The sequence below is a fragment of the Mercenaria mercenaria genome, chromosome 7 (genome assembly GCF_021730395.1).
Source record: "Mercenaria mercenaria strain notata chromosome 7, MADL_Memer_1, whole genome shotgun sequence".
Taxonomy (NCBI): domain Eukaryota; kingdom Metazoa; phylum Mollusca; class Bivalvia; order Venerida; family Veneridae; genus Mercenaria; species Mercenaria mercenaria.
Window position 1 is genome coordinate 11,175,702 of NC_069367.1, and position 27,957 is coordinate 11,203,658.

General features: G+C 34.8%; 3 protein-coding genes across 3 annotated transcripts; all 3 read right to left on the reverse strand.

Moving 5' to 3' along the window:
• Positions 1 to 6,066: 6,066 nt before the first annotated feature.
• Positions 6,067 to 10,377, reverse strand: LOC123554939 (sex peptide receptor-like). Its single transcript, XM_053547556.1, has one exon. The coding sequence runs from the start codon at positions 10,027 to 10,029 to the stop codon at positions 8,671 to 8,673; it is 1,359 nt and encodes a 452-aa protein (XP_053403531.1). The 5' UTR covers positions 10,030 to 10,377; the 3' UTR covers positions 6,067 to 8,670.
• A 6,942-nt stretch (positions 10,378 to 17,319) lies between these two features.
• On the reverse strand, positions 17,320 to 18,708 carry LOC128558200 (sex peptide receptor-like). Its single transcript, XM_053547034.1, has one exon. It carries the CDS (start codon positions 18,706 to 18,708, stop codon positions 17,320 to 17,322), a length of 1,389 nt encoding a protein of 462 aa, XP_053403009.1.
• Positions 18,709 to 23,861: 5,153 nt separating this feature from the next.
• Positions 23,862 to 25,238, reverse strand: LOC123554937 (sex peptide receptor-like). The gene has a single exon (XM_053547036.1). It carries the CDS (start codon positions 25,236 to 25,238, stop codon positions 23,862 to 23,864), a length of 1,377 nt encoding a protein of 458 aa, XP_053403011.1.
• Between the last annotated feature and the right edge of the window lie 2,719 nt (positions 25,239 to 27,957).

The following is a 27,957-nucleotide window of genomic DNA, read 5'->3' on the forward strand; positions in this document are numbered from 1 at the left end:
TAACCAAGTTAAAGGTGAACTTATAGATATACAACTAAAATAAATGATTATTCGATTATGTCCGATTAATCGCATCGGTTGGGTTGTCCGATTATGCCGATTAATCGGTTGGCAAATCTAACAGATTTGCCCATCACTACAATCTAGAGTCACACACCGCCAAGCTGAATATCCAGGGTCACACATCAACAAGCAGACAATCTAGTCACACACCGCCAAGCTGATTATCCAGGGTCACACACCACCAAGCAGTCAATCTAGAGTCACTCGCCGCCAAGCAGACAACCTAGAGCAGTTCATCCAGAGACAAACAGACACCATTTTGAGAACAAATATAGCTGACGAAGCCCGAAAGTTGGTCCTAGATAACACAAAACCGTCGGCTTTACCCACTGCATCACGGCTAATAACACACAATGTAAATGCATGTGCCGCTGGCGATCGGGAATGTGTTTGTTTACCGCATGTACTAACACTATGATATTTCGTCATCAGTCTTTGGAATTCTACAATCATGTACATGACCTATATTCTATGACATTCCAGAAGAAAGCCTGCAAGACAGACACTGTAGACAATATTGAAGAAAACTAGAAGAGTGAAAAAGTGATAAATAATTCACAGTTAAAGTAATAGGAAAGAAAGCAAACACAACTCCAGCACGCTTTGAAATGTCAGAGGATCAATACCACTAAAGTGATTACAAGTTGGATCTGAGAACATGCGGCACGGGTTTATATCTGATACGTTTGTCACATTATAACTACAATGTCGACAGGAGGCAACATTTTACAGTGGACCGAAATTTTTGTCCAGCTTTATGTTGCCCAATTAGACCTGATTTTACTCTCCTTAGCTCTTGCCATACATGAACTTACCCTAGCTTTTGCAATGTTACATCTTTTAATTGATTAACAGTTCCTTCGATCTCTTCTGTTAAGAAAAAATGTCGAATATTTAATTTAATTTTTCTTTCATTTTGATTATCGTTGGTAATTTCCATTTTAGATGATACTATAAATTCATCTTAGGCACAAAGTAAGATATGACTCATAAACACACTTATTTAAAGACTGTATTATATTATGTGTAACTCGTTTTAATTTTCACACATCACACGGTCGTTATCAAAATATGAATAGCGACCTATCTCGACTTGTTGGCAACTTAAATTAATGTTAACTCTTGCTACACCTACAGAATTATGTTGAGAAGAGTTGTCTTTCTTCTAAGATAGGATTTCTTATTACGCGTAATATGTTAAACTGAACTATTCAGAAGGACAGATAGTATAAGTAAGGTTTTATATCGGTCGGATTTATTTCAGATTTAAGTATTTGATGTTTACAAAGGATGTATTGGTCTCGGGACAATGCGTTTATTCTTACAATTCCAATGACAAAGTTGATAACTAACTCAATCACTTTTGGTTGAAACGTTTCTTACAAACATTATGACGACCAGTAGCACCGCTATTTCTGTTGAATATAAATGAATGATACTTTAACACGAAATAGGTCATGATCACCTAAACGCAAATACTAGCATTATACATAGGCGTTTTAGTTCACAAAAGCACAAATACATCGTCTGTTGTCCTTCCGTCCATCCTTCTGTTGAATATTTTCTTTCTTTTTCTTATTTTTTTTTCTTTTATCCAATCAAAACTATTTTAATTTTTCGGCATACAGTAGTAAATAAATTTGCTATATGCTCCATATAAAATCAACAATATTCTGAGGGCTGTAACACATAGCCAGGCCTATTTTAAAAAGGAATTACTAGCCTTATGCTCTTAAATGACCTATAAACCACAAAAAGACCAAGAAAAGTAGAGATGATGTATCTTCTAAGAGAATTTTTTGTCTGACAGGTCAACACTATGGAATATCTTCCAAACTGTCAGCAAAAATTTGGGTATGAACACATGAGTTACATTTCTATAGATACAATACATGTCCTTGAAAATGCACTCAAAAATGTCAAGTATGGGTTCACAATGAAATAAAAACAGGAACTGTCTTGCATAAATATGAAAATGACACTTTAACTGGAAAAAATGATGATATTTTTCTTTTCACCAGACTGCTGGTTCGATTTTCAAATTATATCACAGAAATGTCGGTTGACTTTTTCCGCTTCGTCAAAAATACGTGGCCGCCAGAGCTAGAATACTTAATCTTGAAACGCAATCCTCGCTTGAGCCACTGGTCTGATTTTAAAATACATTTCACAGAAAAGTTTGTAAGGTAATCTATCATATTCGTTAAAGCCATCTTAATTTGTAAACAACATGACTGCAGGGGTGGGGCTAGCTTTTCTAGCTAATTCATGTCTGGAACAGCTCATCTGATTTCAAAATAATTGCACACGATTGTTTCTTGAGTGAGCCATATGTGTTTTAAACCTGTTTGGTCTGTAAAACTTTGGTGAGCGATTTATCACAATCGTGGCCGTCTTGTTTCAATAAGCTCGGATATCACCATGACGGCATCGTACTTCGTACCATGCGAAGATTTACATTGAAATAGTCATGTTTGTTTTTTTAAAATACATGTCGTTGTGTAAATCTTTCACCGTGAATTTATATGCTATTGGTTGATGGTTTAATTGTTGAACGCAGGAAGAAAATACATTCAAGCACGTAATTATGAATCTATACAAGTGCATGAAATATTGAAAGTGTTTCCTTAATATGAGACATGTTTGTTTACTTCTAGAGGAAGATAAGTACGCAAAGAAGATGCTGAAGTCGGTGCGGAGGTATCTATAGGCATTAGGCGTGCTATACTCCAAAATGATTTTTGGACATATTCACTGATTATTGATCTCGTTGAATTATTAGCATTTGGTCAGATAGAGAAAACCTGATCAGTATGGGCAATTTCTTTTCTTCTGTTTTAATACTGAAAAATTAAAAAAAACATATTCACCGTTTAGCTTGAATCCACGTAAAATATGACACTGGAGATTTCTGTAATAATACAGAAAATATAGTCAGATAAAGAACTGTGTGTAGCCTCATTATACATGTCTACCATCTGTTAATACTGGTAAAGCTGTCATTTCGTGACTCTAAGGAAGAAACATGCATAGGAAGAGAGAGGTGCGTTCCAACGTGTCATGTCTCAACGGTAACATTGACAAAATCTCATCGAGAATTGTTGCTGTGTTGATCCGTGTGACCTCGTTGATTCAATTATTATGTGAAATAAATCGTTGATTCTATATTTCCTGCGGGTAAAAGGGTGATTATGATATCAGTTAACTGTTAACTCTATCATTTTTGAAATTGAACGAACCAAATACGATGGAATCAGGGGTTTTAATCAATAAAGTCAGCTTACGGGTGAATATCATTCGCTTTTTGAACCCTTAACTTCAGAAATGAAGACCAGCTAGTGTTATATTATGTCTCCAAGAATTTTGATGCCACATAGACGATAACGCCCACCCTGTGCAAATATGCACCGTAGAAATATACTTCTTGTATAAATATATAATGTAAAAGAATAACACCCTTCCTGTATAAGTGTACAATATGAAATTATAACACTTCCCCTGTATAAATGTGCAATGTAAAACAATTACAACCCATCCCCCCCCCCCTCCCACACCCTCCCCATCTTACAAATATACGATGCAAAGCAATATTATCTTCCCTGTATAAAATGTACAATGGAAAACAACGATATTCTCGATGTATTAATACTCAGTACATATTTGTGAAAAGCCAGTAACGCTCTAGAAACATCAAAGAATGGCAGGTAATGAAGGGTATCATAAAATATAGGACCATATTCTAAATGTATTTTAGCTCAGACTGACCTTCGGCCTTTTTGAAGATGATACTTGTTATACTTGAAGGGGTCAATGTACATCAAGTAGGTGTTCTATTTTTTACACTGTTTGAAACAATGCTTTTAACAATAGATGATTAATTGTAGGAAAACTACCATGAAAGCGTAGATAAGTATTTTCTTCCTGTAGTTGTTTTAATAATTGTTTCGAAACTTCTGTTATAATAGTGTATCGATTGAAAATAGTTTCCCTGAAACGTGATCAATCGCAGTACGAAACAGAATGTAAAGGTTTTATGCATATACGACTGTCGTCAGTAAATGTAAATCGATTGTGTCTTGTCACATTATCTCTTAAAGTCTTAAAATATATAAAATCTGAAACAAGCCAGTTTTCCTAGCACGAAATTTAGTGCTTAACGTTTGGTCTTCATTAGTGACTGTGACCCTTGATAGGCATATCTAATATAAAAACTGGTCAGCCCGGTGTGACAGGGCGGGGTATCATGCCACGTGTCTACGGCGTGATATTCCAGTAAGGCAGCAATATAAAGTTGCGCATTGTGTCTACTGCTACAAGGAGATATCGTTGTTCATATTGTTGTAAAAGACGATAAACCCGAACACACATACGCACGCACGCACACACAAGTATAGAAATAGGATTCTGCAAGTAAAGTTTAACCAGCCTCATCGACCACCTGTATTCAGTAGATACTTGCCTTAAGCAGCCAGTGAACCAGCTTCCAAAACGATGTAACTCATTGCAGAGTTGGAGTGGTCTTCTGCGCATGCCCGAAAGTGATTATCAATTGTAGCGCACGGCAAAAATATACATATTTTTGCATGTCCGCACGCATTTAGTGTACAATATGCATAAAATACTGACTAAAGGTTAGGGTTAGTATCACCATGGTTACAAAATATATACATTTAAGATAGTTTTCGTTCAAATTTAGTTAATCCGGTATGTACCGGAGTCTGTAATATATACCGGCGCTCCAAGTCTGCATTGAGTCACAGTCCTTCCAAAATACACTATTTACTCTATTTTGTACTTCTCTTAAGCAGACACATGCCTTACAAAGCCACCTGCTTTAAGCATCAGATGCCTTAAATAGTTACCTGTCTTAACCAGCTGTATGCCTTTTTTGTTACTGCTCCCTTCGCGTTTTGCTTAAAACAAGTTTGACCGTTTTCATGAAAAGACGACTGTTCCTCAAACGTAATGTGTATCTTGTGGACCAGACACAGACAAAGAATTACAAGACACCTGTCTTTTGATATCAATTGTGCCAGGTAATGTAGATATAGACATAGACTAGAAGAGGCAAGGCTTGTTGTTATTATGTTCTCGTCCTTTGGGATCATTGAGTTCATTCAATACATGTGTAATAGAGTTCCGCTTAAGCCGGTGTTAGGGGTCGTGAGGGGTGTTACACTCAGTCAAACCGAATTTGCTATTATTTTGCTTGTTTGCATTCTATGCTTCCAAAGGAGGATTGTCTTACAGATAAAATTGTTATTTATGACGAAAACCATGCCGATATCAACATATAGTTTGTATATGCACTGTGATCAGTAAATACAAAAATATTGGTTCACATTTTAACGATAATGATTATAAATATGGCTTCTTTCAATTTACTCCTCGTTATAATGTTATTGATTGTGCATGTACAGTTTTGTACAGAATTCATATTATTATTCTTACAAATGTATGCATTTACCTTCAAATGTGTATAATTTTATGTAAAATATGTATTCTTGCTGACCTTGTATTTGATTGTATCATGTTATATGGCCGAGTAACATAATGCCCAAGTCTAAAATAAGATTTCGGTTCTGTTCTATTATGTTTTAAAGTAAATACTGTTTAACTTCTGTATTATGTAAATCATAGATGCTAATATGGCATTCGTGCACAGACGATACAGTGACGCTATGGCTATGACGAATACAGTTGAAAACAACGGTCCAGTATATAGGTGAACCAATTTTGCTGTCATGTCATTGACATCGTAACAAAATCAATTTACAAGCAAAGTGTTTACAAATAAAGCAAGTGTAATCGTGCAATTTGTGTAGTGGACGCATTACATAACGGACTTCCGGCCGGGTGGGTGGGTGGACACCATGAACAGTATATTTCTGTGTCTTCCACGACAGTTTTCATATAAAGGTATTAGGGACAATGTCTATTGTGTATGTATACATTTTAAAGTGAGTAAGTGCACCTGATAAAGTACAAAGAAAATTTAAATATTTTTTTATATATATTTATTTTTGTCGCAAAGCAAACAAAAGTGTAATACAAAAGCAGCACATTAGACATATCAACCGAGTCAGTTATGAACAAAACAAAAAATCATTCCATGATCCACCCAACATTCCAATGGCTGCAGTGACATAACATGTTGGCGTACTACTATTTTTATGAAAAGAGCGTACCTACATGTAATCAAATCTTCTTACTGCACTCATATTGCAAAATGTTTTTCATGCATTTAATTGTATAACACACATTGATACATATATTCTATCAAAGATGTTAATTGATAGCCAAGTGTCAAAGATGTTTTACATATCAATTGACAGCCAAGAAAGATATTTTTATATATTAATTGATAGCAAAGTTTCATTCTGGGGCAGTATTCATAAAGCATCTTAAGTATAAGTTTTGACTTAAGTTGAAGATTTTACTTAAGTTTGTGGTGATTTCAGCTTAAGTCTAAGTAAAAAACTTAAGTCCTATTCATAAGACAGCTTAAATGTAAGCTACGTAAGAAATGACTTAAGTCAGAAAACAAAATGGCGTCGTGAGTACGATTTAAGTGTTGTTTTTCAGATAAAAGCACTTTAAACACATTGTGCATGTTGTATCTGTCTGAAATTAATGTTGTATTTTTTAATGTTTTCGTCCACAATAAAAACCAAGAATTACTTATTAAGTTGTTTTATGAATAACAAATATAAAATAGATTTCTTACTTAAGTAATACTTAAGTAAATAATCAATTTCTTATACTTATACTTAAGATGCTTTATGAATACGGCCCCTGTTCTTCATTTCGCTTTACTAGGAACAGTTGTTTTATATCTTTTAACCTAAACATGCTAAAGATCTCTTTTTTGTTTTTTTTTAACTACAATTTCATTTGAAATCGACTATGAATATTTCTGAAAGAAAACTTGATTTTTAAAAACAAAAATGATCAAAGAAAACGAAAACTATCATTGTATGGTAGTGAACTCCGTCAATAAAATATGTTTAAAAGGTAAATGAATGAGCTGCTTTAAAAAGTTAATGATTAAATCTTATGTTGGGTATTAGAAAGTTACGTTATCTTACAAAGAGGATATTTCTTTTCGTACTGAATTTTTTAAACGAGCTTAATAAAATAATAAAATGTGAGGCTTTGTCGAACATCTTATCTATTTTATGGAACTGTTGTAAGAAATTCAACGTGAAAAGGCACAGCTGTATTATTCTATTTATCACATTATTATAATGAACATTTCTTCTTTTTTTAAACCGATATTGACAAAATCAATCCAACCAAAGTCTCTTATATTTAAAACTACGAAGATTTATTGCACAAATCTAATATAAACATTATGTCATGGCTTTAATCTCACGGCGTCAAACATATGGTAAAATTATGTTGCGAGATAATTTGGAGACTTTTATCTTCAATAATGTTCCTTCTATCATATAATATGTTTATAAAATATCAGAGAAAATTATTTCACTTTTTGATTATAAAATTGTAGTATCTCCGGTAGTATAAGCACCATAAGTGTTTCTCACACATTCAGATCCCAATGATAACCTCTCAAGTTATATTTGAACACATAAACAAATAGATTTAAGGGTCTCGGCACCACTTATCTTGCTTGACATCATTCTGGGTACGTGAACGCAGAAAATGAATATATACACATTTAATATTTTGTCCTTCAACAATGTCTCTATCTCTAGAATGTACAAGAATAGCTCTGGCAAAGGTTTAAGCTATAGTACATTATTGATTTCAGGATGTAAACAGTATAGTGTTGTTTTTATCATTTTCTTTAAAATGTTGTGTTCCTGCGAGAATTATATACATACAAAAAGCTTTATGAAAAAGGTAAATGTCTTGTTTATTATAGTGTCACCCCTATTAAAAGGGCCAGCCAGTTTGGCTTATGAGACACCTTTATTGTGCGTACTACTTACCTCCCAACACCTACCACTATGCCAGGCGCCAGGCGGATAGAAGTCGGTAACCATTCATTTAACTAGCTCGCGGCTCATAAACCGGCTTCTTCGGAATGATTCCCATGACAAACATCCCCCGGACAAACGCTCCCCATGGGGCTAGAACCTTCGACCACTGGGCCACGGTGACCGGTTAAAACAAAATCTCTTTATATTTCTGTAGTATTCAATTTGAAAGTCATTCATATTTGCATCCTGGCGAAATGCATTTCTTATATCATATTTTTCTTGTAAATACATTAATATATTAATATACATACATATCATATCACTTTCCTTGAAATATAAACGATTACACTAGCCAGGTTAGTAGTAAGTGCATATTCCGACATTCGATCTTCTTTTTCGGCAACTTGGTGGAAGAGTGTTGATGAACACTTGAATCAAGCCACACTTTTTGCGATAAGCAAAAGTCAATTTAGATTTTTTTCTTTCCAAATTTTTAAGTTGAAATTTCAATTTGAATGAGCTCCTAACTTGTTCAAATGTTGTAGATCTGTATTATGAGACCAGACTTAAAGTGTAATATTTTCTTTCGTTGCATTTAATACTGAACACAGAACCAACCAAAGATACGGTTTTCAGACTATCATTCAAACGTAGACCCAGTCTACATAAAAACGTCATCATTCGTGTCATCTTCTTTTGCTTTCATGGCTGACTGCTCATGATAGTTGATTTTATCGTATCCTCTTGTTGGTGTCAATGGAATGACTGCATGGACATTCTCCGACGCCGTGGAGTGCAAGGAAGTTGTCCTACTGAATACCCTGTTTCTGCTGGCGTTTGAACTACTGCGCGAGAGCGTTGTTCTTACGCTGCCTCTAGATGACATTGAAAGCGATCGAAGCCTGGCTAAGCCCCGTTTGAAAGCTCCGCAGGTTAGAAGCTTTAACACCTTGTGCCGGAAGTCACGCATCATGAAGCAATAGATCCAGAAGTTGGCGTTGAAGCTTATTGTTAGTACAATTTCATACACGCATATTATGATGTGGTTATGAAATGGTGGGATTCCATTGTAATTACCTTCGTGTTTGAAGACTAAAAACACCAGTCTATATATGCCATGCGGGAGTTCCGGTATGAGGAACATTAGCACAATAAAAGCGGCGGTGTAGGTAATGATTTTATCTCGTGCAGAGCGGCTGACACTTCTCCTGTGGGACATCGTTGACACCCTTCTTTGCGCCTTTTCAAGTTCTTTTATCGTGATAACGGTCAATATGACCAACACAATACAAGGAAGGAGGTGTTGTAATGTTACACAGAACCACAAATACATGCATGACTCCTTGCAAGGGATTTCCGTTTGCCATCGGCATCTGACATGTCCAAGTTTATTGTTCACCAAGTGGTACACGTGCATTACTGTAGCCAAGCAATACATTACACCGATGCTTGCAAACGTTTTCCAGAATGTACATATCCGTCCCGAAATAAATGGATGACAAACACACATGTATCTCTGGATACACAAAACTACCGTCTGCCAGACGGAAACTGTATGGAACACCGGAGAGACATAAAATCTCAGGATCATGTAAGTGTTACACCAGTCTCTGGAAAGGAAAACTCGATCAGCTGCATAGACACCGAAACCATTCGGCAGTAACGTGATGCTGGTCATTGTATCGGAGAGCGCTATGCTTATAAACAAGAGGTTTGTCGTCTTTCCTCTGTTTTTCTTGGTCAGGAAAAACCCGACAATGAATAAATTCGTCAGCGTTGTCAGAAGAATAAGTATTGGCTGAACGTATCCAAGCGCGTATATCTCAAAATTGTAGATTTCGAGATAATAGTCTTCATAATATTCATAATAATAATAAGTACTGTTTTCATAATCGTAGTTATACGCGGAGGAATCGTCCGCTATAAACGAGTCATTATCAGCAGTTACATCAGCTGTTGAAATCTCATCATTGCTTTCAGTAGAATTATAGATGTTTGTAGAAACTGTTATATTCTCCATGTTCAGATGTTACTGATACCAGCACAAACGTTTAGTCTCGAATAAATTACCGTTTCTCCTTCTTAAAACAATCACTCAGACATGCTTGAAAAGTGTGAATGTTCGTATTACCATTTAATTAATTTCCATCTCTATCAGAAGTGCGAGTTCATGTCAAGCTAATTTTTACAGTTTGTTACCCAGTTAAGTAGATAGATGGTAATCATAAAGATATATCATCCAAACAGTATATAACGCTGAGAACATTTTTTTTAAGATAGCATACTGCAAATTTAATTTTAGTCCTGTTTTTAAATTACCTAAGTATATTTTTATTACAATATTAGTATTATGTATTGACACACATGGGGAAACTAACAGTAGAATGGTATTATCATTAAAAACTTTACATTTAGAGCCCTCTCGAATGCAGGAAGCAAAACCTTTAGCCACGACTCCCTTAAAGAAATAAATTGTTATGCACTTAACTACTAATCAAATGAATACTATTAGCGAGCAGGGGTGTTTGAAAATCACTTGTCAAATGCCACTCAATCTGACTAAAGTATATCTCCTATTACGCTACGCATAGGATCTAACAACGAGCTATTGATAGCCTCGTTCTGACGGCCCTTCCTCTAGCCAATCAAAAGCTAACTTACAACATTCTGCAAGCTTTAAAAAGCCTTGGTTTTTGATATCTACAATTTTTATTTCTAACGCTGTCAGATAGCCGCTTAGCTCAGTCGGTAGTGCACTTGCTCCGTAAGCGAGAGGTTCCGGGTTCGAGCCCTGGATTGACTGCTAATTTTTCTTACTCTTTGACATTCGAACAAGTTGTCTGACTGGTTCAAATAAAAATAGATTTGCAAAATTAAAAATAGCAATATTGGAAATCCAAAATATACAGAAGACCTATGTGAATAGGTCGTTCTCAGATCTTCGTTTAGAAGATTAAGTACTTAAGTCAGATTGAATGCCACTTATCTTCAATCTTCAGGTTTCATACTTTTTCTTTTGCAACCGGGTAGATTGAGAATAACGTGCTTCCTGTCAACACTTCAACACGTATGATACTGTAAACAGGATACGTACTCAACAATCTTTCTGATATTTGAAATTATCTGTACAATGGAAGTCAGAAGTAGATAGCATGTCCGTTATTGTGAAAAAATGAAAATACCTTTAAAGCGTTCATTTCTTTCGTGCTGGTTACATAATTTGATTTTCTTATACATTGACATTTTAATAAAAACACATTTCGTTGCTTTTCCCGCAACTGCAATTAACAATGTCTTCATTTAATATATTTATATATAAAAAAATATTTACAAGCCAAAAGGTCATGTTTGTACTTAACATTCATACCACTTTAACAAAGGACTTTCTTGTAAAGCAGTATGATACACTTAGTTGAGGTTGTCCTCGCGTACGCTGGATATGAAAGGAGAAAAAAATCAAAGCACTGAGAGGACTGATGTGGGCAGCGGTTGACAGCTTCTTGTAATCGGCATGAACAATTAGCTAAGTTTGGTGATTGTAATTAAACTACTCTTGATAAATAAGTATTTTCAACGAATTTTTTAATAAATCTAGGGGTAAAACTCTGCTTTTACTCTGTCAAAAAGGGATAAAATAGTATATGAGCAAAGCTCATGTGATTATTGAAAATTTTGTAATGTTTGGTAAATTTTGCTGAAAATCCTTTTGGAATTATAAGCAGCATTTTTAACAAATCAATGGGGAAAACTCTGCTTTTACTGGAACAAGGGGAATAACAGTAAATTTGAGCAAAGGTCATGGACTAATTGATAATTATGTGATGTTTGGGGATTCTAGTTATAACAAGAGCTTGTAGAACACTTGCATTAAGTAAATGATAAGGAACAGAAATTATTTGGCCACTGCCCACTGGACATATTACGTATTTACCTTAAATCAATAATTATGGGTCATTTACTAGTCTTAAATGACCTCCGTATCAAATGTGATCTTAGACTAAAGCATAATCTTGTTTTCTGACAAAAAAGTTCTATTCTTAATTTGATCTTGACCTTTGACCTACTGCACTCAAAATCAATAGGGATCATTTGCTGGTCATGACAAATCTCCCAATCTCATGATCCTAGGCCCAAGCGTTCTTAAGTTATCATCCGGAAAGCGATTAGTCTACAGACCGACCAACATCCATCATCAAACTATAATACTTACAATATACCCCTTCTCCGAAGGTGGAGGGCAATCTTATTTTCAAGTTAGAAGATGCCCATGACTTCCCCAATGCATAGTCGTGATAGGGAAGAAGTCAATAGAGGATAAGAGCGAAAGAGACAAAGAGACACCAATGGTTGGCTGCAATAGATATCACCTACTTGGCATGCCCGATCACCATATGAAGTTTCAAAATTCTGGGTCAAGTGTTTCTCAAGTAAACCGTTTTCAATATTCAGGCCTCTGTGACCTTGATCTTTGATCGAGAGAGCCCAAAATCAACAGGGGTCATCTACTCTGCATGTCCAATCATCCTATGAAGTTTCAACATTCTGGGTCAAGTGATTCTTAAGTTATTGATCCAGAAAGAGTTTTTCCATCTTCAGGCCTCTTTGACTTTTCCATTATGTCAAGTGCTCCAGAAACATTAAGGGTCATCAGCTTTGTAATTCCTATCATCGTGATTGAGGGTTCTGGGTCAAATGATTCAAACGAAGTTATTGTTTGGAATCTGTTTACAAAGTTCTTGTTCCTGTGACCTTAACTTTTGATCATGTGATTCAAAAATCATTAGGGGTCATCTACTTTACATGTCCAATCATCGTATGAAGTTTCAACATTCTTGGTCAAGTGGGTCTCAAGTTATTGATCAGAAAGGGTTTCCATGTTCCAAAGAATAATTACAATGAAATTAAATGCTTCACTCAATTAAATACAATAAAACTACTACTGTCTCCAATATCACCACACATCGTGATCTTCAGGTTGCATTCCGTTATTTTTCAGCTGTAGATTAATGTAATATGCCTTATAATCACAAAAACATGCATATTTTAGTGTTGTTATATTTTCTGGTCCTTTGGGATCATGGAGTCCATTCAACATATGTGTAATAGAGTTCCTCTTAAGCCGGTGCTAGGGGGCGTAAGAGGTGTTGCACATTTCATTTACTCTCATGAGCAGACTCAATCAAATCGAGTCTGCTATTATTCTTCTTGGTTGCATTCTATGCTTCCAAACAGGGTCTTTAAAAAAGTGGCCCTGTTCCAAAGGATCTTTTTTACGAATGTTACTGTTAAAAATGCAAATATTGAAAATTGATATTTTTTCAAACTTAGTTTGAATTGTCTCAAATGATTTCATTGCAGTCTTCCGAATCCCGCTATTGTGTAATTATCCGAGAAGAAATCGTACGCCAGTACGTGAATATTTGGGAAAACACCGGGAATCCACTCATGATTAAAGAGAATTCCTATAGTTTTTTTCCTTTCATAGAATTTTTTTAAATTCACATATATGCTAGGAAAATTTGTGCTGAAAACAATGAACAAATAAAAACAATAGGTCACCAGGCTTGTTTTTGTGAAAAAATGTTTTGAACACACCCACTGTTTTGCTGAAACTGCCAGCGATTTTACAACATTTTCATTATTTTCTGCTTTTCTATAAATACCAACCAAAATATACATCCAGGCAGCACAATACGGTTTTTTCTTTTTACAGATTTTATTATATACTTATTTGATATCATAGTCATATTTGTAATACTCTATCCTTACAATAATGGGTACAAATGAAAAAAAAATATTGTTTCATATTTACTTTTGTGAACTTTTTTCAATGAAAAATACCCATAGTGAAGAATATTTTTTTTTAATTTTGTAAAAAACTCTTTCATAGAATTTTTTCTTTTTCTTCTTGTGTATAGATAATTGTATTGTGAGCATAAAAATGCCTAAAAATGTATGGGACACCAGGCTAAATTTTATGTTAAGACCGCTAGAATACAACACCTGTTCGGACGGAAATGGCGCGAACCTGGCCAAATTGACTACATGTATGTCTGCTAAAAGTTAAAAAAAAATTTTTTAAAAATTCTTAATTCTTTCTATAATTGAATACTAAATAATCTGAAAGGTGATATTGTCTTATCAGTACTAAGTCAATTAACTTACATTATATGAACAACACTGTCTTTGTACTAAAATGCGATGTGAAAACACAACCACAAAAATAGCAAGATACCTGTCAGGCATGATACTTGTCAATACAACATAAACCAGTATCAACATTTGATTACTGATATAACTTATCAAAAATGTTATTTCATTCAAAATTCCTCATATTTAAGATTGTCTGTAACATGTTTCAACAAATGTTGACTTCAGTTCAGTTTCCATAGAAAGTGTCGGCTGCGCAGAAAGATGCGCATACAAAACTATAGGAATTCCCTTTAAAAAGCGAACTTGTTAAAAATAATGTTTCTTTTGAAATAATTATACCCTTTAATGATATGTCAATCACAAACACCAGCTAGAGTGTAAAATTAAATCAAATTGAAATGCATATGTTCATATTTTCGGGAAACAGGTATGAATTTTTCACCCCCTCCGTTACGGCTGCAGTTATTTTCCTAAGTCGTGCAAATAAAAATTATTTACGTAAATATTATAAAAAGGATCGCATCTTTCTCTAAAAAAAATATATGTAAGATTACACCTCTTCTGTTGATTCCATGCAATATATCTTTCCATAAACCCATTTCTCTGCTATAAACTTCGACGGATACACGGGTGCAATTTTATCATTCAGTATCATATGGAAATAGAACGCACGCCGTGATAGTTAGATGTTTTCTGATCATGTGACCACAACAAGCTCTTTGGTGTTGTTATAATAATAAAATTTCGATAAACTTTTCTAACAGGAACTGAGTTTTAATTGAAAATGTTTGAAAAAAAACGCTACTTGGTTTTAATACTGGTAATAGATCTACTATTTTTGTAGGTTATTTATAGTTTATTTTGGTCCCGTGATGAATAATTGTTTTGGTCATGTGATCAAAGCAAGCGTGCTCATTTTCATACGCTTTGTTTTTGTTATAAAATATAGATTACGACAAATATGTACTTAAGCAATGCATTTTTGATAAAGTTGAATCTCAGAAGCTTTCTGAAAGTTAAACACAGACTTGATTTACGTAAAATTTATGGATGACATGGAACTACTTGTTGTTCGGTTTCGGATGAGCGTATCGACCGTAAATTTGTGATATGGTAAATCTGTGGACTACGCTTCGTTGCCCATAAAATTTATACAATTATATGATGTGAGTCAGACCGTTGTGTTATGTGAGATGAAACCGAAAAAAGTAACTGTTGACCATTCATGAAGTGGTAAAAAGAAGTTGGGTGCCAAAAGACACACTTTTCCATTTCATGACCCGACAATCGGCTTCGGGCCCAACCGTTGACTTTCCGAATTAAATAAGACCGTATAATTAACCAAGTTTAAAACTGTATAGATAGATAAAATACAAAGAAAAATTAGATAGCTCTTTTTATTCTCGAAGCAAACAGAAGTGTAATATAAAAGCAACACATTAGACAAATTATCGAGTCATTTGTGAACAAAACAAGAACGAATATACCAATCGCTGCAGTAGCATAACATGTTGACGTATTTTTATGACAAAAGCGTCCCTACGTGTTATCAAACATTCTTACCACACTCATATTGCAAAGTGTTCTACTTGTATTTAATTGTATAACATACGCTGGTACATATACTATGTCAAAAAGGATTTGCATATTAATTGACAGCCTAGTTTTATCTTCTGTTTTCATTTTTAATTCGTTTTACTACCAACAGTAGCATACATTTTACTCCTTTTATCTTTTTTAACTTAACTCTATCGTTTTTATTGCATTCACTTCAATTTCAATTATGGATATTTCTGACAGAAACCCCGATTTTTTGAAAATAAAAATGATCAAACAAAATGCAAATGGTAGAGAACTCTGTTTCCCTTAACAGAAAAAATTGCTTTAAAGATAAATGAATGACCTGCCTAACAAGTTAATGATTAAATCTTAGGCTGGGTTTTAGACAATTACGTAATGCTTACAAAGAGGCTATTACTTTTCGTACCGAATTTATCAAACGAGCTCAATGAAATAATAAAATGTAAGGCTTTGTCAAGTATTTAATCAATTTTATTCCATTTGTTTAATAAATTCAATGCGAAAAGGGGCAAATGTTTTATTCTTTCTATCATATATTAACTAGCTTTTCCTGCTGAACCATCAACAATCTTCTTTTTTAAAACAATTAGACCGATGTCTCTTATAAAATGTACTTAGAACGACGAAGATTGTTCGCACAATTCTAATACCAAAATTATTTAATGACTTTATTTTACATTCACATCGTCAAACATATGATCAAATAATTTTCCGATATGATTTGGAGACTTTCATCTTTAATAATGTTCCATCTATTATATCATATGTTTATAAAATATCAGAGAAAATTATATCACTTTATGATTCCAAATTTGTAGTATTTCCGGTAGTATAAGCACACACATTCGGATCCCAATAATAGCCTCTCAAGTTTTTTGTGAACACATCAACAAATCAAATCAATTTAAACTTCTGACGCAGAAAATGAATATATACACATTGAATAATTAGTGCTTAAGCAATGTCATTATCTCTAGACTTTCCTAGAATAGCTTTGGCAGAGGTTTAAGCTATGGTCAAATTTCAGAATTTCAGGATGTAAACAGAATGGTTTTTCTTTTTTTTTTTTTTTTTTTTTTTTGTTCCTAGGAGAACTATATGCATACAAAAGAAGCTTTATATTTCTGTAGTATTCAAAATAATTTATATTTTCATCCAAGCGAAATGCATTTCGTTTATCATACATTTCTTATAAATACTTTAATATATTGATATACATATATATCATGCCAATGTCCTTGAAATATAAACGATTACACTAGCCATATTTTAGTAGTAAATGCATATTCCGGCATTCAATCGTCTTTCTTTTTCGGCAGCTTGGTGGAAGAGAGTTGATGAACCTTGAATCAAGCCACACTTTTTGCGATAACCAAAAGTCAATTTAGAGTTTTTTCCTTTCCTAATTTTTAAGTTGAAATTTCAATTGGAATGGGCTCCTAACTTGTTCAAATGTTGTAGATCTGTATTATGAGACCAGTCTAAACGTGTAATATTTTCTTTCGTTGCATTTAATACTGAACACAGAACCACCAAAGATACGGTTTTTAGACTATCATTCAAATGTAGACCCAGTCTACATAAAAACGTCATCATTCGTGTCATCTTCTTTTGTTTTCATGGCTGACTGCTCATCATTCGTGTCATCTTCTTTTGCTTTCATGGCTGACTGCTCATGATAATTGATATTATCGTATCCTCTTGTTGGTGTCAATGGAATAACTGCATGGACATTCTCCGACGCCGTTGAGTGCAAGGAAGTTGTCCTACTGAATACCCTGTTTCTGCTGGCGTTTGAACTACTGCGCGAGAGCGTTGTTCTTACGCTGCCTCTAGATGACATTGAAAGCGATCGAAGCCTGGCTAAGCCCCGTTTGAAAGCTCCGCATGTTAGAAGTTTTAACACCTTGTGCCGGAAGTCACGCATCATGAAGCAATAGATCCAGAAGTTGGCGTTGAAGCTTATTGTTAGTACAATTTCATACACGCATATTATGATGTGGTTATGAATTGGTGAGATTCCATTGTAATTACCTTCGTGTTTGAAGATTAAAAACACCAGTCTATATATGCCATGTGGAAGTTCCGGTATGAGGAACATTAGCACAATAAGAGCGGCGGTGTAAGTAATGATTTTATCTCGTGCAGAACGGCTGACACTTCTCCTGTGGGACATCGTTGACACCCTTCTTTGAGCCTTTTCAAGTTCTTTTATCGTGATAACGGTCAACATTACCAACAAAATACAAGGAAGGAGGTGTTGTAATGTTACACAGAACCACAAATACATGCATGACTCCTTGCAGGGGATTTCCGTCTGCCATCGGCATCTGAAATGTCCAAGTTTATTGTTCACCAAGTGGTACACGTGCATTACTATAGCCAAGCAATACATTACAACGATGCTTGCAAACGTTTTCCAGAAAGTACATATACGTCCCGAAATGAATGGATGACAAACACACATGTATCTCTGGATACACAAAACTACCGTCTGCCAGACGGAAACAGTATGGAAAACTCGAGACACATAAAATCTCAGGATCATGTAAGTGTTACACCATTCTCTGGAAAGGAAGACTCGATCAGCTGCATAGACGCCGAAACCATTCGGCAGTAACGTGATGCCGGTCATTGTATCGGAGAACGCTATGCTTACAAACAAGAGGTTTGTCGCCTTTCCTCTGTTTTTCTTGGTCAGGAAAAATCCGACAACGAATAAATTTGTCAGTGTTGTCAGAAGAATAAGTATTGGCTGAACGTATCCAAGCGCGTATATCTCAAAATTGTAGATTTCGAGATAATAGTTTTCATAATATTCATAATAATAATAATAAGAACTGTTTTCATAATCGTAGTTAAACGTGGAGGAATTGTCCGCTATAAACGAGGCATTATCAGTGGAAATCGTATCATTGCTTTCAGTAGAATAATAGATGTCTGTAGAAACTGTTATATTCTCCATGTTCAGATGTCACTGATACCAGCACAAACGTATAGACTCGAATGAAGTGTCCGTGCTTCCTCTCCACAAACACCCCCCAGACATGTACGAAAAGTGTAAGTGTTTGTATATTATACTTACTAACAATTAATTAATTTTCTTATCTATCAGAAGTGAGTTCATGTCAAGCTTATTTTCACAGTTAAGTAGATAGATGGTAATCTTACAGATATCATTCAATATAACATACATGTATCGCAAATTTAATTAAACTCCGGTTTTACTATTTTCATCTCAATATCAGCAGAATTTGAAATGTATTATGTATTGACGTACATGCGGACACGAACAGTAGAATGGTATGATTATTAAAAGCTTTTTTTTTATTTGTTTGACTGACATATAAAACCTTTTCGAATACAGGAAGCAAAAACTTTAACCACGACTCCCTTCAAGTACTTAATTGTTAAGTACTTAAACCACTAATCAAATGAATAGCGAGCTGGGATGTTTGAAAGTCATTTATCAAATGCCACTTATCTTCAAGCTTCAAGTTTCAAACTTTTTCTTTTGCATCCGGGTAGAATGAAAATAACGTGAACTCTGTCAACACTTCAACACGCATGGAACTGTTAACAGGACTTTTTAATTTTTAGATGATAAAATCACGTTTCATGGACTTCATGTTCACAACACGTACTCAAAGATGTTAGTTTCTTATATTTGAACTTATTCATATAATGTAAGTCAGATGTAGATAGAATTCCGTTTAATTGTAAACAAACAAAAAAGAAAATACCGTTAAAGCGTTTGTTTCTTTTATGCTGGTTATATAATTTGAATTTCCTGTACTTTTACATTTTAATAAAAACACATTTCATGGCTTTCACCGCAAATGCAATTCACCGCAACTTCAATTAAAAATGTCTGCATTTAATATATATATGTATCATTTATAAAAGGTCAAGTTTGTACTTTAATATTCACACTACTTTTACAAAGGACTTTCTACTTTCTTGTAACGTCGTGTATAGTAAATGTATACACTTAGTTGAGGTTGTCCACGCGTACGCTGGATATGAAAGCAGGAATTAAAATTCATATAATTATATGATGTGTCAGACCGTAGTGTTATGTAAGATGAAACCGACAAAAGTAATTGCTGCTGTTTTACTTATAAACATTCAAATTTGACTTTCTGAAAGACCTTCTTAAATATTTTATATAAATATAATTATATAACAAACAAGCTGCATACATTCTTATATAAAAAAAAACTTGGTTTGCTGGATCCAGAATGTAAAAACGGAAGAAAAAGTCTGTATTAACAAAACAATTTACGTGTTGTTAATACACAATTTTTATTTTTGAAATACTGCGCCAGGGCCGAATTTTTATTCCTGCGTAGATGGTCCATCTGCTATCTGATTCTTGTTTCTTCAATTAATAAAAATACCTTTTGTGGTTCAATCCGTAGTAAAGTTTTGCGGTACAAGACAATGTCTATTGTTTATGTACTGGTTTCCCAGTAGTTTCCGGACCGAAATCGCTATTTTTTGCCAGTAACTTTCAAACAAAACATAGTAGAAATATAAAATGTTCACAGAATAAAGCTAGGTTCTTCGTTAACACCATGCAGAATTCGTATTACACTTGCGTTCATAACACAAATGTAGATGAGGCCTCAAACTGGGCAATTAATTCCATTAATATCTCAGTTAGTCCGAGTAGTTTTCCGGACCTTTCATTGTAACAGTTGTAACCTTTCTGTAAAAGCAAAGATTTCTGATTTCGTTACATATATTCAAAATTAAAACATAATTCTAAGGCGTGATGACGATTTGAAAAGTATATTTCAAGAATTTAACAAATACTAGATTTATAATACACTCATTACAGTTACGTCTAATTACGTTTGAATGACGTTTGCAACGTCACGCTAAAATGACGGGACGTATTTCGCGGACTGGTAATATTACAAAAAAGAAATTATGAACTTTAAATATAATTAACATTTAAAAAAAGAAGAAAAAAAAGGAACAAGACCGGTCTCAAAATTGGTAATGTAACGCCCTGACCACTCGGGCATAGACACGGCTGCTAAACATTTGATTGATAGACGGTATCGTATGTAAATCCCTGTCTATTTTGGTTCCTATTTTTAATCGATAATTTAATGCCGTAGTATAGTGAAAAGGTCGATTTTTTCTGACATTCATTGTTTTATTTTATTACTATCGGAATGTTTTTCCTGTATCGTCTGTAAATGGGAGCATCAGTTGGCTGATGTTTACCTTCAAGGGGCCTCAGTTTCTGCGCATGCGCACTGTAACTGGAATTCCCCTGCAGTTGACAATCTCTTGTGTAAACATTACATCGCAGTAAGTTAAAACAACCGGGATATTCAAATAATAAATAAGTTCGGTAATGTTAGGTTTTGGCTGCTATGTAAAGGCAACAAAGGTTTAGATGATATGATATTGTTACCCAGATGCTTTAAGACGGCGTAAAGTCTATACAGCACGAAATGTAAAAGGTCCGGAAAACTACTTGGGTCCGGAAACTACTGGGAAACCAGTATACATTTTAAAGTGAGTAAGTGTACCTGGTAAAATAAAAAGAAAATTTACATATTTTTTTTATTATTATTCGCAAAGCAAACATAAGTGTAATACAAAAGCAACACATTAGACAAATTAACCGAGTCAGTTGTGAACAAAAGTTGTTTCATGATCCACCGAGCATATCAATTGCTGCAGTGGCAAAAAACGTTGGCGTATTTTTATGACAAAAAAGTCACTACGTGTTTTCAAACCTTCTTACCGCAATCATATTGCATAATTGTCTACATGCATTTAATTGTATAACATATATTGGAGTTTATACTATGTCAAAAATGTTTTACATATTGATTGACAGCCTAGTTTCATGTTTTGTTCTTCATTTTCAATTCGCTTTAGTACTAACAGTTGTACGCAGTTTACTCTTTTATCTGTTTTTAACTTAAAGAACTCTATCGTTTTTATTGCATTCACTACAATTTCAGTTATGAATATTTCTGACAGAAAACCCGATTTTTGAAAATAAAAATGATCAAACAAAATGCAAAATATAACTGTATGGTTGAGAACTCCGTTTCCCTTAACAGAAAAGAAATATGATTTAAAAATAAATGAATGACCTGCCTAACAAATTAATGATCAAATCTTAAGCTGGGTTTTAGACAATTACGTAATGCATACAAAGAGGATATTATTTTTCGTACCGAATTTATTAAACGAGCTAAATAAAATAATAAAATGTGAGGCTTTGTCGAGTATTTTATCAATTTTATTCCACTCGTTTAATAAATTCAATGTGAAAAGACACAAATGTTTTATTCTTTTTATCATATATTAGTTTTTCCTGCTGAATCATAAACAATCTTCTTTTTTAAAACAATTCGACCAATGTCTCTTATACAATGTACTTAAAACGACGAAGATTTTTCGCACAAATCTAATACCAAAATTATTTAATGGCTTTATTTTACGTTCATATCGTCAAACATATGATAAAAAAATTTTGCGATATGATTTGGAGACGTTCATTTTTGATAATGTTCCCTCTATCATATAATATGTTTTTAAAATATCAGAGAAAACTCTGTCACTTTATTGTAGTATGTCCGGTATTATAATCACCACGAGTGTTTCTCACACATTTACCCGCCAATAATAACCATTTTATGTGAACACAACTACAAATAGATTGCAACGTCGCGGCACCACTTGTCATGCTTGACACCATTCTGGGAACGTGAATGCAGCAGATGAATATAATTATACACATTTCATATTTTGTGGAAGACAATACAGGCTTTAGCAATGTCTCTTTCTCTAGAATGTACTAGAATAGCTCTGGCAAAGATTTAAGCAATGGCACATTATATATTTCAGGATGTAAACTATAGGTTTTAATTAGTTTTGGGTTGTTTATTTCTTTTTTTTTTTTTTTTTTTTTTTTTTGTTACTGCGAGAACTGTATACAAGTAGCAAAACGTTAAGAAGTGGCTATTCCTACGGTCCCGTAAGAATAGCCTCACAGGCTATTCCTACGGCTCTCCCGTAAGAATAGTGAAATAGCCAGCAGATGGCTATTCCTACGGCTCTAAAGACAGTTTTGTATGTCCATCTTGAATTGCATTGTACTTAATTAATTCAAATTGCATATTTTCGAACAAATTGTTTGCTTTTCAGTATCACACCGAGAGACCAAGAAGTGATTTCGAATAATGGAAAAGGCTTATCTATGTCTATGTGTAATATTGTTGCCATCGAATGATATATATGTATAAATATATGCAACAAATCAATTAATTCAATGAATGTAATGATAATATTGTGAATAATAAATATGTCATTATTCTAAGTTTACATCATGTTTTGAATATCATGTTACACGTTGTATGTTCCCTTCATGTCTCTCTGATAAGACATAAAAAAAAGAGAAGAGAAATAAAGATTGACAAAAGTAAACAATTTGTTCGAAAATATACCAGTTGAATAAATTCAATGCAATTCAATACAAGATGAACATACAAAATGTCTTTAGAGCCGTAGGTAAAGCCACCTTCGGGCTATTTCACTATTCTTACGGGAGAGCCGTAGGAATAGCACGTGAGGCTATTCTTACGGGACCGTAGGAATAGCCACTTCCAAAACGTTATATTTCTGTAGTATTTACAATTATTTATGTTTATCCTGGCGAAATGCATATCGTTTATTATATATTTCTGACAAATGTTTTAATATATTTATACAATGTATACCTAAATCTCATGTCATTTTCCTTCAAATATAAACGATTAGGCAGTAGCCATAGGCTAGTAGTAATGCATATTTCGACCTTCGACCGTCTTTTTCGGCAACTTGATGGAAGAATGTTGATGAACACTTGAATCAAGCCACATTTTTTGCGATAAGCCAAAATCAATTTAGTTTTTATTTTATGTATTTGTTTTCAAGTTAAAATTTCAAATAATTCGAATAAGTCAGAACTCAGCATCGCTCATATTAACTGAATTTGAGTTACGACACCAGTCTTAAAGTGTAATACAGTCGTTGATATTAATACTGAACATAGCATTAACCAACGATAAGATTTTGAGACTATTCGTCAGACGTAGACCCAGTCTACATAAAAACGTCATCATTCGTGTCATCTTCTTTTGCTTTCATGGCTGACATCTCAGGATAATTGATATTATCGTATCCTCTTGTTGGTGTCATCGGAATGACTGCATAGACATGCTCCGACGCCGTGGAGTGCAAGGAAGTTGTCCTACTGAATACCCTGTTTCTACTGGCGTTTGAACTACTGCGCGAGAGCGTTGTTCTTACGCTGCCTTTAGGTGACACTGAGAGCGACCGGAGACTGGCTAAGCCGCGTTTGAAAGCTCCGCAGGTTAGAAGTTTTAACATCTTGTGACGGAAGTCACGCATCATGAAGCAATAGATCCAGAAGTTGGCGTTGAAGCTTATTATTAGTACAATTTCATACACGCATATAATGATGTGATGATGATATGTTGTGATTTCATTGAAAATGCCTTCGTGTTTGTAGACTAAAAACACCAGTCTATATATGCCATGTGGGAGTTCCGGTATGAGGAACACTAGCACAATAAGAACGGTGGTGTAGGTGATGATTTTATCTCGTGCAGAACGGCGGACACTTTTCCTGTGGGACATCGTTGACACCCTTCTTTGCGCCGTTTCAAGTTCGTTTATCGTGGTAATAGTCAAGCTGACCAACAGAAAACAAGGAAGGAGGTGTTGTAATGTTACACAGAACCACAAATACATGCATGACTCCTTGCAAGGGATTTCCATTTGCCATCGGCATCTGAAATGTCCAATTTTATTGTCCACCAAGTGGTACACGTGCATTACTAAAGCCAAGCAATACATTACAACGATGCTTGCAAACGTTTTCCAGAATGTACATATACGTCCCGAAATGAATGGATGACAAACACACAAGTATCTCTGGATACACAAAACTACCGTCTGCCAGACGGAAACAGTGTGGAACACCGGAGAGACATAAAATCTCAGGATCATGTAAGTGTTACACCATTCTCTGGTAAGGTAATCTCGATCAGCTTCATAGACGCCGAAACCATTCGGCAGTAACGCGATGCCGGTCATTGTATCGGAGAACGCTATACTTACAAACAAGAGGTTTGTCGCCTTTCCGCGGTTTTCCTTGGTCAGGAAAAATCCAACAACGAATAAATTCGTCACCGTTGTCAGAAGAATGAGTATTGGCTGAACATATCCAAGCGTGTATATTTCAAAATTGAAGATTTCGAGATAATAGTCTTCGTAGTACTCATCGTAGTAATAGGAAGAGGTATTAAATGTTGCAGTGGTGTTATCATCATAGTAATACGCGAAAGCATCATTCACACTAAACGAGCCATTACCAGCAGTTACATCAGCTGTGGAAATGTCATCATTGCTTTCAGTAGAATAATAGATGTCTGTAGAAACTGTTATATTCTCCATGTTCAGATGTCACTGATACCAGCACAAACGTATAGTCTCGAATGAAGTGTCCGTGCTTCCTCTCCACAAACACCCCAGACATGCACGAAAAGTATGAGTGTTCGTATTTTATACTTACTAACATTCAATTAATTTCCTTCTCCGTCAGAAATGAGTTAATGTCAAGCTAATTTTTACAGTTTGTTAGCAAGTTAAGTAGATAGATGGTAATCTTAAAGATATCGCCCAAAAGGTATAAAACGTTGAGAATTTTATTTTAGAAAATAGCAAACTGCAAATTCAGTTATAGTCCTGTTTTACCTAGATATATTTTTATTACAATGTTAGTAAGTTTCAAACTTTTTCTTTTGCATCCGGGTATAATGAAAATAAGGAGCTCTCTGACAACACTTCAACATGCATGGTACTGTAAACAGGATTTTTAGTTTTTAGAGGATAAAAAACTCCTTTAAATTTGTACTTCATGTTCACAACACGTACTCAAAGATCTGACTGGTATTTGAAATTATTTATATAATGGAATAAAGCATGTCCGATATTGTAAACAAAAAAAAAATGAAAATACCGTTAAAGCGTTCATTTCTTTCATAGTGGTTTTATAATTTGATTTTCCTGTACTTTGATATTTTAATAAAAACACATTTCGTGGCTTTCACCGTAATTGCAAGTAGGGGCCTCCGTGGCCAAGTGGTTAAGGTCGCTGACTTGGGTTCGAGCCTCACTCGGGGCGTTGAATTCTTCATGTGAGGAAGCCATCCAGCTGGCTTACGGAAGGTCGGTGGTTTTACCCAGGTGCCCGTTCGTGATGAAATAATGCAGGCAGGGGCACCTGGGTTTTCCTCCATCATTAAAAGCTGGAAAGTCACTATATGACCTATCATGTGTCGGTGCGACGTTAAATCCAACAAAAAAAGTAACTGCAAGTAACTATGTCTGCTTTTAATATACCGGTATCTATATACTGAAAATTATTTAAACCCCAGAAGGTCATGTTTGTACATTAATATTCACACTACTTTAACAAGCGACTTTCTGCTTTCTTGTAAAGCAGTGTGTTGTAAACGTACACTCTTAGTTGAGGTTGTCTTCACGTACGCTTGCTATGTAAGCAGAAATTAATATTTATATAATTGTATGAATAAGAAAGTACTTAACCAATATAGTCAGGCCGTAGTGTTATGCAGGATAAAGTCAACGAAAGTAACTGTTTATCTAAAAAAAAAACGAAAAAAAAAAAACGATTTATAACAAGCTGCATACATTCTTGCATAAAGAAACCAAATTGGTTAGTAAAACCTTTAAGGAAAATCCTGTATAAACTCAGCAATTTACGTACGAAATACACAATATTATAATTTTTATTTTTGAAATGCTGTGCAAGGCCCGAATTCCTGCGCAGATAGACATCTGCTGTCAGTGTCTTTTTTCCTTGATAAAAGTCATTTTATTTCATAAAAGATGCAGTCCATTCCATAGTTCAGTTTTGCTGTATAAGTTATGAACACTACGCAGAACCACATGTATTGCCACTCTCTCCTACAGCCCATATGCTTACTCGCGTACACCCCTCCCACCCACACCCTATTTACTCGCTTTACAATTCAGCATAAGGAAATAAAAGGCGGTTCAATTTCGGTAGATTACTGCGAATGTACTGAATAGTAGCAATCTGTACGTTTTATTTGCTTTCTCAGAGAAGTCAAATAGATCTAAGTCTTACATACCGCCTCGATAGCCTAGTGGTAGAGTACCCGCTTCGAGTGTAGGAGGTCGTGGGTTTGATCCATGCCCGCGACATACCAAAGACGTAAAAATCGTACTAGTAGCTTCTTCGAAGGGGTGTGAATTTAAGATGACTCTCGTGCTTCAAGTCACTTCTATGTTGTAGATTTATGCAGTATTTTATAAATTATTATCTAAAACGAGACAAAAATCAAATATACCTTGATAATTCCAGTTTATATTTTTAATCACTATTTATCTAATGTGACTTCCCGATCTTCCTAAAAGATCTGATGGTGAATCATTCAAAGTCATCTTTCTATACCATCGGATTTCTAAAATATAATTGCTATTTTTATTTCCACCAATCTTTTTTATTTGAACCAATCAGACCACTTGTTTTAGCAAGCGTTTCGCTTAATCTTCCAAATGGCGCCGACTGAATGCTTTGAAAAACATATGAGCCGTGCCATGAGAAAACCAACATAGTGGGTTTGCGACCAGTATGGATCCAGACCAGCCTGCGCATCCGCGCAGTCTGGTCAGGATCCATGCTACTGCAATTACAGAAACCGTTAGCGCACAGCATGGATCCTGACCAGACTGCGCGGATGCGCAGGCTGGTCTGGATCCATGCTGGTCGCAAACCCACTATGTTGATTTTCTCATGGCACGGCTCAATTATAAGCAAACCAAGCAAAGAATGATTTCCGATGCGTTAACTCCGCTTTATTTATCTTCTTTCTACTGTATTATTCTATTTCTTCACGACGGCACAGCCATGTTGTTGTCATAAGAACTATAACCCATGAGATCAGACACTCCTATCACTCTTTCCATAGACTTCCTTCATAAAAAAAAATGACGCTGTCACATAACCCAAAATTGAAAAATGACCATTAAAATGTGATTCTTTTAGACACATAAAAATAGCAATTTCATATAGGCTTATCAAATCCATTTTCTTACAGTTTTTCTACAGACAAACCTACCCCCT